An 18349-nucleotide genomic window follows, 5' to 3' on the forward strand; every position below is an offset into this window, starting at 1 on the left:
GCCCTATGTACACTAGAAACATTTGTACTCATATTCCAGCACCAGTGCAGCTGTAGTACTGCTGGAAAAGTACAGGTACAATTTTTTTCTAGCGTAGTAGCAGCAAAGAATCCTGTGGCACCTTATAGACTAACAGAAGTTTTGCAGCATGAGCTTTCGTGGGTGAATACCCACTTCTTCGGATGCTTGCATCCGAAGAAGTGGGTATTCACCCACGAAAGCTCATGCTGCAAAACTTCTGTTAGTCTATAAGGTGCCACAGGATTCTTTGCTGCTTCTACAGAACCAGACTAACACGGCTACCCCTCTGATACTTTCTAGCGTAGTTGCATCCATTGTTTCATTCTACCATGCTTGTCTCTGTACCTTCTTTCATGTGACCTTGTAAGCTTGGGAGCACCGTGCTAATGTGATCTGTGAGCTGCCTTGCTTCCCCCTCCCTTTTTAGCCCTTCCTCAAAACAAATTTTCCATGTGGCCAATAATCTGTATTTTTCTCCACCAAAACCAGTATTTTATGGGAAGTATTATTCTTATGAAATTCTCATGACTCTCACACTACTAATCAAAGCATTCACATGATTTTGCTGCTTTAAACCATGTCCTCCCTTCCCCATCACCCACTCTTTCACGCTCACCAGTGTTTGTTTCCGCCTTTTACAATGTTGTGTTTTAACTTGAACCCTGATCCTGTAATTAGAGCTGCAGGGCTGGACCCTGGTGCCTGCGTGGCTCTGTATGAGGTAAGAGCGCATACCACCCAGGCGGATCCAGAGGCAGGATCTGGGCCTTGGGCATCCCTTAGGCAGGGATGTTGCCTTTTATCAGCCTAGAAAGATCTGTGCACATTTATGGCCCAACATAAATAATTACTAAATAGGTCAGTTGGGATTTAGGAACTACTCCTGCAGTAGACTGCATAGCCAACACAAGAAGACAGGCTATGAAAATATGAGCAAAATATGTTTCTTTGTAATGTGTATTTCATCAGGTAATTTCTCCCCCTATGAGAACCCAACATAAGCAAGACCAAAGATAAGTGTTAAAATTAATAATTTCAAAAGATAAGTCTGTTTGAAATGCCAAATGATTGGTTGAAATCATATTTTTTAATATAGTACAGCAGACTGAGTTATTTCAAAAGGAGGCTGGATAGTCATCTGCCTTTGGTGGTTTAGACACAACAAATCCTGCATCATGGCAAGGGGTTACACTAGATAACTCTTGCGGTCCCTCCTAAACCTATGATTCTGTATTTCAATTTTTGATGGCTAGTTTTTAAAAATGTACAAGCAATTCCAGATTGTGACGATGAAAGCTCCATTCTTATTTGTTTTATTAAGAAATTATGTAACAAAATATGATTCTTGCATTTTCTGTCTTCTGGAGCTTATAGAATGTGAATTAAGACAGGAAACCAACCAGGCAAGGTAAGTGAAACCTTCATGTTGGTTTCCTGTCTAACTGCATTTTCGGACACCAGCCCTGTTGATTTTTTTCACATTTTTTTAAATATAGACAAGCTCAATCTTTCTAAATGGTGACATGTCTTGTGAAAGGATCTATTTAAAAAGAGTGATGTTTCTTTTGCGGTATTAATATTCTGTATCTGCTGAAGAATCTTTTCCTTTTGCTTATTTTATGAGGACTAACAGCCTCCGCAGGGATTATGGGTGACCCAGTTTCTGCCTCTTTAGGTCTTGTCTCAGATCTTTTGAAGATATTTTTGCAATAATATGAAGAAGCCATTTAAACAGGAAAATAAGGAGTGGCCTGGCCTGAATGCATGTTTTTCTGCAAGGCATGTGATCATTTGGAAAGAAGAGAGATCATCTGTACATGCAAAAGCCAAAAAGAGATGAATCTGTAGCAGCTATCTTCTTTAAAGTCAATGAGAAAATGAATCATCACCATGATTTCTTTCATTTTGTTTTCTTGGTTTCAGTACTCCTGTTACAGAAAAATCCATTCTTATTTTGCCCCCAATGAATTATTTTGTCAGATATTTACTTAACAAGATTGGAGCCTCCATTGTCACACTTAGGAAATACTTGTATGTTCTTATTGCAATCAAAAATAACTCCCACCAATCCACCCCCCTTCTGAGTCATTAAGGAAATAGCTAGAGTATTTCTGTCACTTAAAGAAGTGGCTTGTCCGCAACTTTTTTCTGATAGACTTTAATTTTGGGAGAGTTAAACTCTCGCTCTCCTTTCATTTGCTCTTATTCAGTACATTTGCCTTACCTAACCACTATGATAAATGTGTCTGATATGCATGGAATACCATGGATTCTGTCTTTGTCTCTGTGAAGTATTTTTTTAATTACTTCATAAACAACAACAAATCTCATGGGGCAATGCATCACTATTGTTTTCCCTTACTCTATTGTTTGAGTCACTGAAGACACACATGTGTCTTTGATCTCTTTTTCACCTTGAGTTTGTAACTGTGTGTTGACAAGATATGTGCATTTTCAACTACATGTCTGATCAGTTGCTATGGATTTGCAATTCTGATTGGAGTTTTAGTTTAAGAAAACATTCAGAATTATGTTATCTCGTTGAAATACATGATGTATATTTAATCTGAAAATTCCTTGATTTTATGAGAAACACAAATAATTACAATGGCAGCTGGAAGCATCAGTTTCATGTTCAAATATTTTTGTAGATATTCAAGTTCACTGAAATTGGTGTTTTTATTTCATCCTGCAACAGGAGTAAATTAAATCATTTTATTTCCATATTAAATGTTCATTCCATGAAAGAGTGATTTCAGTACTGTTTCCTTCTATCTACTGATGATTTACACTGAAGAGCTGGAATTGGTTGTCTTGTATTTTGTGAGAGAGTGAAGTCTGTCTGATAAAAAGGGAAGCATTTGTAGAAAGCTAGCCTGTAGCAGTAGACAAAATCAAAATGTAACACATTTCAGGGAGTGTGAAAGAGTGCAATAATGTTTATACTTACATTTTGTAGAGCCTTTCATTTGAGAGTCTCAAACCACTTTACAGAAATTTGTTACGTAGCCTTGCAAATAATGGTATACAGCATTTTACAGATGGGGAAACAGAGCCACAGTGAGGGTTAGTGACTTATATGTGAAAAGTATCATATTGAATATGTTGTGAGATTGAGATTAAGCAATGATTTAAACAAGAAGTATTTGCAGTTGTGAAGAGTTCAGAGAGTTGACTGGCTATAAATAGGGCCCTGCCAAATTCACAGTCCATTATGGTCAATTTCACAGCCACAGGATTTGTAAATAGGTAGATTTCACATTTTCAGATGTTTAAATCTGAAGATAATAAAGGTAATAATTGGAGATATACCAATCTCCTAGAACTGGAAGGGACCTTGAAAGGTCATTGAGTCCAGCCCCCTGCCTTCACTAGCAGGACCAATTTTTGCCCCAGATCCCTAGGTGGCCCCCTCAAGGATTGAACTTACAACCCTGGGTTTAGCAGGCCAATGCTCAAACCACTGAGCTATCCCTCCCCCCGAAATGTCACGTTGTTGTAACCCTGGGGGTCCCGACCCAAAAAGGGATTGTGTGGGGGTCGCAAACCTGTTGTCGGTGGGTCACAGGATTGCCACCCTCATTTCTGTGCTGCCTGCAAAGCTGGACTCTGAAAGCAGCAACCGCGGAGCTTCCTGAAGGTGCAGGAAGTTTCCAGAGGTGGAGGTGGGTCTGATCTTCCCCCGAGAGCGGCTGTGCAGGGGATGGACAGAACTAGGAGCCCCCTGGCTCAGGCGCTCAGAGCAGCAGGGGAAGATCGGTTTTCACGGGGAAGGGCTTATTTCATGATCCATGATGCACTTTTCATGGCTGTGAAATTGGTAGAGCCCTAGCTATAAGATTAAAGATTAAAGTTTTTTGTGTGTAACAAAACAGAGTAAGTTTTGGCCTTCTATAGCTGTGCTTTATGGCAAAGTAACAGAGGTTTTGGAGCTCTAACCATAATCTGAAAAGCAGTCACATTTGAATCCCTGTACATTATATAAGAAAATCCCCTTCAAAGCACTGAATGCTGTGTATCTTTTTGTTTATAATATGCTGTATGCTAAACTAAACCATATTATTTCCTCCCAGTGCATTTGCTTTAGACAAGATTTAAATTAAGCAGTCTTTTGACATATTTATGAAACTCAAAAGATTTAATGTTCTAGTTAAAGTATGATCAGCAATTTATCAATTTTATGTTGTAGGTTTGGCACATGTGCAGAATAAACTTTCTACGTATCATAAATGGGATGATGATGTGCTGCATCAGTCCTGGCCCAGAGTGGACCCAGAATACCTCCAGCAACCAGATATCATAGAGATGTCTGTTCTGGTAAGAGTTTACAAGCTGAGTTTCAGCAGTGGTCAATGAATGCATTATTAGCTGCTAGTTTTGTTCTTGAGGACGACAGATGAGGTTTTACATTGCTGATTGACTCAATGCTAGGATAGAAAGAATGAAAGCTAAAGTTAGAATTGTGCTGGTTAATTTGGAAGACTGCTCAGATGAATAAGTGAAGTGGTCTTGCAAGAGAAACCAAGAATAAAAAAGTATAGAGATAACTGTATGATTGTGGATAGCACTACTCTAAGAGATTTGACTTATGCACAGTTGAGGACAGGGACTCCAGAGCAAAGCTGAGTGAGTCCGAAGCAGAAATTATGAACATATCAGCTAAGGGGCCCCTACATATTTTTAATCTATTAATCCCTTGATGATGATGTATCTATACAAAAGTGTATATTTATAGGCAAAACTGGCTGCTCTGCCTATCGTTAAGGTTACCTAACACTTACCATTGTAAGACCCTGTTTTGAGTTGCTTGTAACTTAGCCAGACTTTGTCTGGGCTATAATTTTCCATGTTTGGTCTCTACCTCAGGCTGACATATTTTGGCAGATCTCAGCAAAACATGATTAACTGTTTTCAGGAATGAGGAAATAAAGTAGTTCTGCCAATGTTCAGGTTTTTTTTCCAGTTGTGTTTTGCAGACCTATAGCACCTTCATGCTTTGCAGCAAGACCTTGGAATTTGGTAAGGAAGAAGGCCCAGGGCCAGAGAGAGAGAGAGAGAGAGATGCCTTTTGCTGTCCCCATGAAAGTCCATCCAGAGTTGTCCAAGTTATGAGCCTCTGGAAGTTGCCATTTGCATGTGATCAATATAGCTTGTTACTAAAATCTCTGGAACCTCCTGACTGCACTCAGCGTGCTCCCAGACCCAACAAAGCTTTAACTCCGGCTTGTGACACAGCAGCAGCAACTGCCTCTTTAGCCTTTAGGGGAACAGTTGCAGATCTTGGAGCCTGGAGGAGGGGATGCCATGAGTCCCGGGCTTAGCTCTTCTGGTGCCTGTGTAACTATAATTAGAACCATTTGTCCACATGCATTATGATAACTGTTAATTATATAGTCACAGATTATTTGGTCTACAGGTCCCCTGCCTCCCTCAGTGCACAAAAGAGAGCATCTTTTTACATGATCTACATACCCATACACACACACACACTCTACATGTAAAGATGTTCTCTTGTGTTTCTGTCCATCCTGTGCACTGAAGAAGACAGGATCTGTAAAATAAATAGTATGTGATCAGGTAATTAAAGATTTTATTTGGGTGTGTGTATGTAAAATAGAAAAACATGATGAAGGTGACATTAAGGTTCTACAACTATTTTCACAAAAAAGTCAGGAAATGCACGGGTTAAAATTCTAACAAGAAGATTAACTTGGTCACATGGCACATCTTTCAGATTTTATGATATACATTTTGCAACCTGAACAATAATTTGTTCCTCTACACATTTAACCTGGACAACAGAATGAGAAAGTACTAGATATATTTACAGTGCAGCTAAGTTAATGTTACGGTTGGAATCTTAACTCCTGTAAAACGCCTGTCTGTTGTTAACTGTACAGCCTTACGCTGGTATTAATTTGAGGGCTGGATTAAAAATCCTTGTTTATTTTCAAAAAAGGAGGAGGAGGAAAACTGCCAGAGTAGTGGTAGCATGTGAGTGAACATAAATATACTTAAGTCCTCACCTCATATGGGTGAACAGGGTTCAGGATGCATGAGTTTCTCAGTTTTTGCCATTATAGTTTAGCAGTGGACAGTTTTATTATCATTTTGCATTGTGACAACTGTCTCTTCACATTGAAAAAGACAATGAAGACTTTGGTTATAGTCTTCCTCATGCAAATTGTTCTATTAACAGACTGAGACCAAAATCTCTTGTCCTTGCCTGAGCCCCTGGTTGATCCAGGTGGGCAGAATGTGATATGATGCCTTTAGTTCTGCTAAAATCCTTAGCAAATGCTTAGAACGGAGGTGGGCAAACTACAGCCTGCAGGCCACATCCAGCCTACAGGACCCTCCTGCCCAGTCCCTGAGCTCCTGCCCTGGGAGGCTAGCCCCCCAGACCCTCACCTGCAGCCCCAGCTCGCTCCCCCGCCGGTGCAATGCTCTGGGCAGCGGGGCTGCGAGTTCCTGGGGCAGTGCAGCTGCAGAGCCCGGCCTGACCCAGTGATCTGTGCTGCGTGGTGGCATGGCTGGCTCCAGCCAGGCGGCGCGGCTGCCCGTCCTGATGCTCTGAGCAGTGCGGCTGTAGCTCCGCCAGCCACCGGTGCTCCAGGCAGCATGGTAAGGGGGCAGGGAGTGGGGAGGTTGGATAGAGGGCAGGGAAGTTTGGGGTGGTGGTCAGGGGGCACGGGTGTGGAGAAGGGTTTGGGGTGGTCAAAGGGCAGGGAACGGGGGGGTTGAATGGGGGCAGGGGTCCCGAGGAGGCAGTCAGGAATGAGAGGAGGGTTGGATGGGGTGGCGGGGGGCAGTCAGGGGACAGAGAAAAGGGGTGGTTGGATGGGGCAGGGATTCCAGGGGGGCCGTCAGGGGGCGAGAAGCAGAAGGGATCAGATAGGGGGCGGGGCCAGGCCACACCTGGCTTAGCAAAATCTTTCAGTTGCTTATGGTTTCTCATTTTGTTCTTCAAACAAAGGAAAGTCCATAATGCCAAGTTGGCAAAAACTTCAGACTACAATTTTTGCTGTAGTCCTATTTTAAAAAGAAATAATTAAAATGGTTTACAATGGCAAAAGTATGGCTCTTTCATTCATCCGTAACTCAAAAACAGTCAAAAAGACTTTGCTGAAAATTACAAAAAAGAGAAACAAATACACACCTCACCTTCAAGATCAGTACAAAGTACTTGATTTAGGATGAAAAAATGAAATGCACAACTACAAAATGGGGAATAACTGGTTAGGTGATGGTACTGCTGAAAATGATCTTGGGGTGATAGTGGATCACAAATTGAATATGAGTCAATGATGATGCAGCTGTGAAAAAGGCTAATATTCTGGGTGTATTAAGAGGAGAGATGTATCTAAGACACGGGAGGTAATTGTCCTGCTGTATTTGGCACTGGTGAGACCCACAGCTGGAGTACTGTGTCCAGTTCTGGGCACCATACTTTAAGAAAGATGTGGACAAATTGGAGAGAGTCCAAAGGAGAGCAACAAAGACGCTAAACGATTTAGAAAACCTGACCTATGAGGAAAAGTTAAAAAAAAAAAAAAAGTCCATGTTTGGTTTAGAAAAGAAGCCTAAGGGGGGGACCTAGGGGACCATTACAACCTTTGTTTACCTTTCTCATTCTGTTGTTTATGCCATCCCGCAAAATGCCAGGCTAGTCTTTGTTTTCCAGGATGTTGTATGGTGAGTCCTTTTGTCAATGGTCAGCATTATTGAACCCTCTATATTCCATTTAAAAACAAATGAGGGTGTAAAAAATTCCCAGAGTGGGCCCAGTAAACTGTGCCCTCAGCCTAACCTGAATTCAGGTCTTTTAGAGAGACGGAACAGTCTGTGTGCCTGAAGCAGCACACGTTGATTTACTGTCTCTTATGTTAAAGCCTTCTCTGAGCCAATGGGAGTAGGTGAATTAGAAAACAGAGAGCAGTTCCTTTTAAGAGCCTGGCAAAAAGAAACAGTTGCTACACCTTAGATTACCTGCAGGAGAAAGGCTTAGATGCACTGTACAGTATGTGTGCATTTCTGCTGGCCCAGGCATTATTGTAGAGCTGCACTTTGCCCACCCTTACATTACATCATACCATTTGGCATTGTAAAAAAATATCTGGAACTACCCACTGTGGTGTGTGTCCGCTCAATGAATTAGAAAGGAACAACAGAATGATTTATTTCTTTAGACACTTAGGCTCTGATCCTGCAAACACACACAAGTAGAGTTCCTCACATATCAATGCCTGCAGAATTGTTCAGTATTCTAGTCCTGCAAAGGATTTTTTTTTAAAGCTCGTTTATGACTTTTTTTTTTTTTTTTTTTTTGCTGCTTATTGTACTGCTTTATTGCAGGTGTTAATGGATTGGAGTCAGATAGGTGTTAAAAAAAAAAAAGTAGGGAAGTCTGACTTAAAGGTCTTCTTCCTCTAATTGCTCAGTTCAATCTTTTGCAGAATCATTGTTTCACTAGGCTTCAATCCCTGAAGAATCTTCCCAAGTAGATGACATCCAGTATTTCTAATGTAAAAAAGTAACAGAAAGGAAATTGACAGCTTCAAAGAAGCAAAAAGGGACACAAGCACAGTTTTTGTCCCCTCTTGAAGGTCACACTGAAGTAGATTTTTCAGTAACACAGGATGTACTTGGTGCACAAACAAAATATTTTCACCCTGGCTTTCTGGTCCCGACACTTCTACGTGGAGCAGATATGAGCTATATTAGCCCACTGAAGGCTAGAGAAAAGTGACTAATCATAGTAGTTGACAAGGGTACGGCTGACAATCTGATGTTTTGTTTTGTTTTTAAATATGACTAGAGTGCTTGTTGAAGGTGGTGGATGTTCTGAAGATTGTATTTTAATAACAGAGTTAATACACAAGCCTTTCACATCAGGTGGTGAAGAAAACCATTTTGTAAATATTTGGTGACATCACAAAACCACACTGCAGTTTGGCATAATTTGCAAGCTCTGCCCCAGCCACAAATAGCAAGGATATGGTAGGTCAGGACTGAAAACCTTGGCAGCTGCAGTGCAAGTTTGCCTATGTTTCTCTGCCCTGACTGGAGGGACCACTTGTGGGAGTGAAAAGATAATCCATTTGTCATATTCATTCAGTCCTGTGGCTTCTCTGCCAAGACTGGCACCAAATATGAGGGTTTTGATAATTTTTGCACTGTGGACATCTGCCCACTGGAAATAATACTGAGACTTGTTAACCCATTTCGCATAGGACAGTGAACAGCATCAGATGTTACCATCTCATCAGCCACTGCTAACCTGGGATAGATTTGAACTGTTGACCTAATAGTAAAAGGCTTTATATCCTATTAGGAATCTCATGAGCCAGCCAGTCTCCCTGTGTATTTTTCAGCACTCTACTAATTTTGACATTATACTTTTTCTTTGGAATGTTTCATCAATGGAGCATCTTCTGCAGCCCCCTGCCAAAAAGAAATAGTCTGATGAACAGCTTTTGCAGATTTTTTCATAAAAGCTACAATAAAATGTAGCGTATGGCTGAAATCTAATGGGGTGCTTCATATAAGGAGTTAGAGTAAGGTCTAATGTATAGACGGAGTTGGGTTGTGTTTTTTTTAACTTTGTCTTTATTTAGAAAGTGTCAACAGGTTTATAAATCTTAGTCATGTAAATAAGAGACAGTACAATAATCATTACAACAGTGAGGTTTTGTTTAGAGCGCATTATACAATAATATAGTCATTGGATCTCTCTATTTAAAAGGATATTATGTTACAGAATGAGCATCTTTACACTACCCGTGGTATGTCGTTTCTAGTAACTTTGTTAATGGGAGTGAATTCTCTGATTACGCATTTATCAAAGTAGGTATGTGTAGACAGGTTTTTATGACCCGTAAAATCTGAAATAGAGATATGAATGTGTGGTGGTGGTGTTCTTCGGGTGCTGGTCCCTATGTGTATGTCACAGGTGGGTAAGTATGTGCACCATGCACCTGAGTTTGAAAATTCTTCCAAGCGCAGTGTTCATTGGCTCAGTCGCACATGTGAAGTAATTCTCCTCATGCTCCTGACCAAAGGTATACAAAGCAATGCGGGTCGACGCCTCTCCAGTTCCTTCATACCACTACATGGCCCGAGGCATAATCTTGTCCTCCTTCAGTAGGTCATATGCAAAGAAAGACAATATTTGTAAATAGTTATATATTTTAGCTTAGTAGTTAGTAGTTAAAGTTATAGTTAGTCTAGGATATATCTTTTCCCCAGCTGGGCAACCCCTCCCCAGCTCTGGGACTGTGCCCAAAGTCCCAGGATTCAAAAATTGTTTCTCCTGCCCTCACTCTGTCTCCATCAGTGATGAACATCAACAGTGCCTATACTGTCTAGGTGAGGCACGTGGGCAGTGAGTGGAGCCCCCCTTCAGGGTGGCTAGCATCGGCTCTGCCCCTTTTGCCCACGTGTCCCCTGCCCCATGGCCAGACCCCCCAACCTGCCCCCCATGCCCGCCTGGAGGAGCCCCAAGCGCCCCCTCGGCCAGAGGAGCCCCAGGTCAGCTGGAGGCCTGAGCGCCCCTCTCCCTCCTCGGCCGAAGATGTTCACACAATGGGGTACTCCCCTATGGGACCTCTTTGCTTCCCATGTGCACTGAAAGTCCCTGCTATATTGTTCCAGAGGAGCCATGGGACGTGGCTCCCCAGGTGAGGCTCTTGTACTGTCTTGGACGAATGGCCTCAGATATGCCTTTCCTCCCATTTTCCTGCTTTCACAAATCATGGGGAAGATATGTCGAGACAGAGCCAACATCTTTTTCCTAGCATTCTACTGGCCCAGACAGTTCTGCTTTCACAGAACTTCTAACAATGTCTGTCCACCCACCAAACAGGATCCACCCCATTCCCAGATCTCCCAACACAGGACGGGGGCTGGAAATCAAGCATCCCAATCCAGACTCACTCCACCTCACAGCCTGGTGTTTGGATGGGCATTGAAAATAGAACACTCATGCTCGTTCCCCATTCAGAAGTTCCTTAACCAAAGCACAAAGAACTTTACTAGAACCTACTATGTGGCCAAATGGAGATGCTTTTCAACCTGGGCACAACTCCACCAACACTCTACAGACACCTTAAACATCCTGATTGTCCTAGACTATCTCCTGTCCCTGAAGACTTCAGGTCTCACTCACTGCGAGTACACCTACCAGCAATAAGTGCCTTCCTCCTCTGGTGGAAAGATGCTCCATCTTTACTCACCCTGCTACAGTCTGACTTATGAAAGATCTGCTCTTTTGCACCAGGCCTTAGACTTACACCTCAACGGGACCTTAACCTTGTCCTCTTGACACTCACAGATCCATCCTATGGTGTCATGCCATGACCCGCTTATCCATGAAGGTGGCATTGTTAGTGGCTATCACTTCGGCCAGGAGAGTCAGCGAGTTCAGAGCCATCATGGCAGATCCTCCTTATACAGGTTTCAGAGTAGCAGCCGTGTTAGTCTGTATCCGCAAAAAAAACAGGAGTACTTGTGGCACCTTAAAGACTAACAAATTTATTTAAGCATGAGCTTTCTCCGAAGAAGTGAGCTGTAGCTCACGAAAGCTCATGCTTAAATAAATTTGTTAGTCTTTAAGGTGCCACAAGTACTCCTGTTTTTTTCCTCCTTATACAGTGTTTCACAAAGAAAAGGTTTTTCTCCATCTATACCCCATATTTCTTCCCAATGTTGTTTGAGTTCTATATCAATTAATTAATACACTTAACTATATTTTTTCCAAAACCCCATGCTTCCTCTGAAGACAAGAGACTTCACTCCCTGGATGTTCAACATGCCCTGGTGTTCTACCTGCAAAGAACCAAACCCTTTAGGAAATCACTGAGACTGTTTATCGCCATAGCAGAGGGATTGCGTGGGCAAGCCATATCCTCCCAGAGGGTTTCTAAGTGGGTTTCGGGATACATCTTAGAGCAGGGGTGGGCAAACTTTTTGGGCCGAGGGCCACATCTGGGTGGGGAAATTGTATGCAGGGCGGGGGTTGGGGTGCAGGAGGGAGTATGGGATGTGGGAGGGGGTGTGCTGGAAGGGGTTCAGGGCAAGGGATTGGGGCACAGGAGGGGTGCAGGGCATATGAGGAAGCTCGGAAGGGGGTTGGCGTGCAGGAGGGGTGCCGAGTGCGAGAGGGGGCTCAGGGCAGGGGGTAGGGGTGCAGGAGGGGTGGGAGGTGCAGGCAGAGGGCTTAAGGCAGGGAGTTGGGGGGCGGGGTGCAGGAGGGGTTCGGGCTCCGGCCCGTGCCACTTACCTAAAGCGGCTCTGGGGTGGCAGCGGTGCGAACCGGGGCCAGGGTAGGCTCCCTGCACGCCTGCCCTGGCCCCACGCTGCGCCGTTCTGGAAAGCGCTGTGGCCCCTGGGGGAAGGGGGGGTGGAGGGCTCCGCATGCGCTGCCCTTGCCGCACCTCCAGGTACCTCCCCCAAAGCTCCCATTGGCCATGGTTCCCCGTTCCCAACCAATGGGAGCTGCGGGAGGCAGTGCCTGGCGGCAAGAGCAACACATGGAGCCCTCTGCCCCCCCGCCCCTGGGGGGCTGCAGAGAAGTGGTGCCGGCCGCTTCTGAGACCGGTGTGGGGCCTGCAGCGCCACGGGGGGCAATCCCACGGGCCGGATCCAAAGCCCTGAGGGGCCGGATCCGGCCCGTGGGCCGTGGTTTGCCCACCCCTGTCTTAGAGCATTACAAGATGGCAAAACTTCTTCCTCCTGGGGTGGCACAGCTCACGCCGCACAAGCTGTCTCCACAGCATCCTTATCTGATGTCCTGCTGCAGGACCTCTGCAGGATGGCCACCTGGAGTTTTGTCAACATGTTCACAACACGCTACGCTGTAGTTCATGTTTCAGTTGGGGATGCAGCTGTATGATCAGTATTGTGAGCAGCTTTGATACCGGCTTCCTCACACCCACCTTCAATCTGAACACTGCTTGCAAATCACCCACATGTGGAATACACATAGGGACCAGCACTCAAAGAAATAGTGGAGGTTACTTACTGTAACTTTGAGATTCTTTGAGATTTGTGGTCCCTATCTGTATTCGACTACCTGCCCTCCATCCCCTAGATCTTGTTGGATTTGCGGTGAGAAGAGGAACTAGAGAGGTGTCGGCCCACACTACCTCCTACGTCCTCAGTCAGGAGCACAAGAACTACTGTACTGGGGAGAGGGATAGCTCAGTGGTTTGAGCATTGGCCTGCTAAACCCAGGGTTGTGAGTTCAATCCTTGAGGGGGCCCCTTAGGGATCTGGGGCAAAATCAGTATTTGGTCCTGCTAGTGAAGGCAGGGGACTGGACTTAATGACCTTTCAGAGTCCCTTCCAGTTCTATGTGATAGGTATATCTCTATATATTATTATACATGTGTGGGCCAATGGATACTACTTTGAAGAATTTCTGGACTCAGGCATATGGTGCGCATGCGTACCCATGGGTGGAATACAGATAGAGACCACACATTTCGAAGAACCTCCAGTTACAGTACGTATCCCCCACTTCTGTCATTAAGAATTGCACGAATCATTTCCTTTTACAAAACCTGGGATCCACCTCTCCCCCTCCTCCTGGTTTGCAGTAGCTGTACTGTATACTAATATCCTTGATAAAATGCAGTGGCCAGAAAAGTTTTCACACAAGCTCCAGTCCAAATTCCATGGAAAATGTTACTTTTTGATCCAAAGGACAAAGATCTGCACCACCTACACTGGCCTTCCCCATTCCTACAGGGAAGTAATTTGGTTAAACTAAATAAAAATATCTAAAAACCTTACTTGATATAATTTAGGATTGGGGTTGATTTCATTAATTACATTAAAATGTTACATACAAATCTGACAGCTTTGGTCATGAATCTCCTGGTTTTAAATTGGGAGGAGGAGCTCAGTAGGGATCTCCGCTCTCCTTCCTTTATCTATTTTATTGGCTGCAATGATCTGCAGTGATGAAAGGGTGAAAGGCATCCCCAGAGGTGCCTTTTATAATTTTAAATAAATCTCTAGGTAGATGTTATTCTACAGTAATGTGTGATTTTTGCCATGCTGCTAGGGAGTCAGTACGGAGGTTGCTTTGTAAAGCAGCCAAACAAACGAAAGCATTACCTTCTTAGGGGATGTGTTCCTAGCAGTTGCTGTTAGCTTTATGGATACTCATCTTGTTAATAAACGGATGTCGTTTTTTAAAAATAGTTTGTGATTAATCTCTTTCGGAGGTATCTCCTCTGTCACAAGTTTTGTTTTAAACTAATGTGGTTTAATCTCTGTGGTTTATCATTCAAGTACTTTAAAAGACAAAGCAAAAGTCTAAAGCAGACTGTCAAAAATTTCCATCTGCCAAACAGTTAGATTTGCTGTCTCCTTGTTCAGCTTGTGCAATTCTCAAACATTTAATATATCACCTAGTTGTATATTCTGCTGATACTAGAAGCCTTCAAAAAGGAGAACTTCACATTGCCATTCTTTCAAGTTTCATAGAGCATATACTGTGACTGAGAGTCACTCTCCTTCTATATGGTACCTAGGGAACAGGAGTACTTGTGGCACTTTAGAGACTAACAAATTTGTTTGAGCATAAGCTTTTGTGAGCTAAAACCCACTTCATTGGATGCATGCAGTGGAAAATACAGTAGGAAGATAGATAGATAGATAGATACACAGAGAACATGAAACAATGGGTGTTACCATACACACAGTAACGAGAGTGATCAGTTAAGGTGAGCTATTACCAGCGGGTGGGGGGGGGAAGACATTTTGTAGTGGTAATCAAAATGCCCATTTCCAGCAGTTGACAAGAAGGTGTGAGGAACAGTGTGTGGGGGTGGGAATAAACATGGGGAAATAGTTTAACTTTGTGTAATGACCATTGTTTCATGTTCTCTGTGTATATATATCTTCCTACTGTATTTTCCACTGCATGCATCCAATGAAGTGGGTTCTAGCCCATGAAAGCTTATGCTCAAATAAATTTGTTAGTCTCTAAGGTGCCACAAGTACTCCTGCTCTTTTTGTGGATACAGACTAACACGGCTGCTACTCTGGTACCTAGGGAGTTATTTGTTTTTTTCTTTCTAGTCAATAAAGAAAAAGAGAGAAGGTTTGATATCATTGTTTCCTACAAGTGTAACTGGGTGGATTGGAGTGTAGATACGAAGTCCTTTGGGTCAATTTAGTAACTTCAGTCCTTTCTTGCTGTCATGTCTCTGTTTTCCAGATCAATAACAAAGCTTGTGGCAAAGTCAGTATGCCTCGCCAAGTAGCCCGGAATGCTGAGGAAGTCCATGAACTAATTCTTCAAAGTGAGCTCGGAATCAAACACCTCCAGGGACGTCCTATCAAAAAGGCCTTTCTGTCTCCAAGAACTGCCCTCATCAACTTCCTAGTGCAAGAATAATGGGAATATGTGTTGTCTAAGGCTGCTAGCCTGTGAGTGGCTGATGGAATGCTTCAAAATGAAGCCTATTAAAAATACCAATTATGCTTATTTAAATCTATTTCACAATGGAGAAAAGGAAAAATCTTTATTGGCTAAAACTGTATTGCTGCTGATCCTTGTCAAGTCAGTCTTCATTTAAACATAAAGAAAAGCCAAGGTATTGGGGTTTCCTATTTGATCAGTGAAGGAAGCTACTTCACCATATTGTCAGGCTGAGCAAGGATGCTACAGGAGGCAGCAGTGTAAGGAAAAGTGGGCAAAAGAAAAAAAGATTTGGGAGAAATCTGAAACTGCAGTTAAGAGGGCATTAGAGATGTCTGCATCAGTATTCAGGTGTCCTAAAGTTCATGGGTATCTGGGCCAATCTATAGAATGTATCTTACTAGGAAATTGACTTTGTTTCTATCAGTGTTTTTGGTAAATATAATTAAAGAGCCAAACTACTGTAGTGAATACTTGCTCCACAACACGTTCAAAAAACCATAATGTGTCACCAGTCACCTCTGCTTCCTAGATAGAGATCACATTTGGGTTCGCTAATATGAAATAGCGTTATTCCTTATTCACTGTTGTGGTGCAATTGAGTGCTTATAGGAACCAATTAGCACTGGATTGTGGCTAGGATAGTGTAGGCCAGTGGTTCTCAACCAGGGTCCGGAGCCCCCTGGGGGGGGGGCCTCAAAGAGGTTTCAGGGTGTCCACCAAGTAGGGCCAGTGCTAGACTCAATGAGGCCCAGTGCAGAAAGCTGAAGTCCCACTGCATGGGGCTGAAGCCCAGGGCCCTGAGCCCCGCCACTGGGGGTGGAGCCAAAGCCTGAGCAACTTAGCTTTGTGGGGGCCCCTCTGGCATGGGGCTGCAGGCAAATGCCCTGCTTGGTCCCCTCTACCGCAGGCCCTGTTTTTATAAGCAGAAAACCAGTGGAGTTTTTATAGCATGGTTGGTTTTGGTTTTGGCGGGGGGGAAGGGGGGAAGCAGGCAAAAATAAAAAGGATGAGAACCCCTGGTGAAGGCCATCAGGATGGATGTTTCCTTACACAGCTCTGACAGTGCACTTCAGACATGTTTGACAGACAAATTAAGAATATAAAAAAATACTTTTCATACATTCTGGTTTAATCTATGTCCTTTTTTGCTTGCTTTCCATCACCTTACATTTATCTTCTTCAGATTTTACAAACTACAGAAAGTTTCTTCTGAATAGAATAGAATTTGTTTTCACCAGATAGCACATCTCCGAGCACATCAGACGCATTGTACAAAAGAATTACTTAAATACTAATAATGCAGGGCTGGTGAAGTCAAACATAGCATCCTTTCTTGGTTCAAGATGAGCTCTCACGTGAGAACCCAAATGGCAACTCTTGTTTTTTCAGTGGATTTCATTATGTGCAAACAATTGTGTTCCTAAGGGAATCTGAAATCAATGAGATTGTTTCATAAAATACAGAGTAATTCTCATGCACCAGTGCAGCCATTTGTGTGTACAATACGTCACTGTTATATGCACAAGGAAATGTTTACACTGTTTAACAAAAGGAAGAGAGGGAATTTGAATTCTCAAGTCTGCACTGCAGTCATTTGGAATGGTTTTCTTAAAAAAGAAAATTACAGGGTTTACTGTACGATGACCTTTGTTCTTTACAGGCAGTGAATCAAGTGGCCTTTTAAACCAGCCAAGCAGGGGGTATCTTTGCAGCTAGGAAGCCAGCCAAAAAAATCAGCTAGCCATCTAAAAAGGTCTGTTAAGCCTGGAGCCAACTCATCAACCAGACAGTCTGTCTACTAAATTGAAAAGAAACCAGAAAAATCATCTTGTTTAATAGTCCATAAACAAGTTAATTACCTAGTCAGTCACCCAAGCAGCTAGAATCCAGTTAGAATCCCACACTAGTTCCAACCTTAGCAAACAGGATTTGGGTCTCTGATTTTTTAATTCCAGAAACTAACTCTCCTAGTTCCCAGCCGCTTGCCCTGCCCACTGGACCATACTGATGTATGCTTTCTCTTGCAACAGTCCTTCTCAACAGAGAAACACTAAGGGTATGTCTACACTACAAGACTATTTCGAATCAACTTAAGTCGAATTTGTGGAATCGACCTTACGAAGTCGAATTTATGTATCCACACTAAGGACACTAATTCGACTTTGTGAGTCCACATTAATGGGGCAAGCGTCGACTTTGGAAGCGGTGCACTGTGGGAAGCTATCCCACAGTCCCCGCACTCCCCGCTGCCCATTGGAATTCTGGGTATAGCCCCCAATGCCTGCTGGGGGGAAAACTGTGTCGAGGGTGGTCCTTGGTAACTGTCAGCATTCAACCGTCACTCCCGCCGGCAAGAAATCAGTTAGCGCACTTTTCCTGTTATAAGTGACAGCGCGGACGCCACAGCACTCCACTGCGATCATGGAGCCCGCTGCGATCATCGCTGCACTTATGGCCGTTGTCAACTCCTCGCACCTTATCGTACACCTCTTCAACAGTCAGATGCTGAGAAATCGGGCGAGGAGGCAACGGCAGCGCGGTGAGGACATGAAGTCTCAGACTGGCACAGACCTCTCAGAAAGCATGGTACGCCGCGCCGTGGAGATCATGGTGGCACTGGGTCATGTTCATGCTATGGGATGGCGATTCTGGGCCCGGGAAACAAGCACGGACTGGTGGGACCGCATAGTGCTGCAGGTCTGGGATGAATCACAGTGGCTGCTAAACTTCAGGATGCGTAAGGGCACTTTCCTTGAACTGTGTGACTTGCTGTCCCCTGCCCTGAAGCGCCAGGACACCCGGATGCGAGCAGCCCTGACTGTGCAGAAGCGAGTGGCCATAGCCCTCTGGAAACTTGCCACGCCAGGCAGCTACCGGTCAGTAGCGAACCAC

The 18349-nt window shown here is 43.7% G+C and overlaps 1 protein-coding gene across 3 annotated transcripts in view; it reads left to right on the forward strand.

Moving 5' to 3' along the window:
• The window catches only part of LARS2 (leucyl-tRNA synthetase 2, mitochondrial), a 114125-nt gene extending 96558 nt beyond the window's left edge, over positions 1 to 17567 (forward strand). For 2 of the 3 annotated variants that reach the window (XM_045002995.1, XM_045002994.1), the window contains exons 20-21: positions 4211 to 4338; positions 15251 to 17567. In XM_045002995.1, coding sequence (XP_044858930.1) covers positions 4211 to 4338; positions 15251 to 15430 — 308 coding nt within the window. In that variant the 3' untranslated portion in view covers positions 15431 to 17567. The remainder of the gene's footprint in view (positions 1 to 4210; positions 4339 to 15250) is intronic. The other variant, XM_045002996.1, reaches the window with a different exon arrangement.
• Positions 17568 to 18349: the final 782 nt, after the last annotated feature.

Source organism: Mauremys mutica, chromosome 2 (genome assembly GCF_020497125.1).
Source record: "Mauremys mutica isolate MM-2020 ecotype Southern chromosome 2, ASM2049712v1, whole genome shotgun sequence".
Classification (NCBI taxonomy): domain Eukaryota; kingdom Metazoa; phylum Chordata; order Testudines; family Geoemydidae; genus Mauremys; species Mauremys mutica.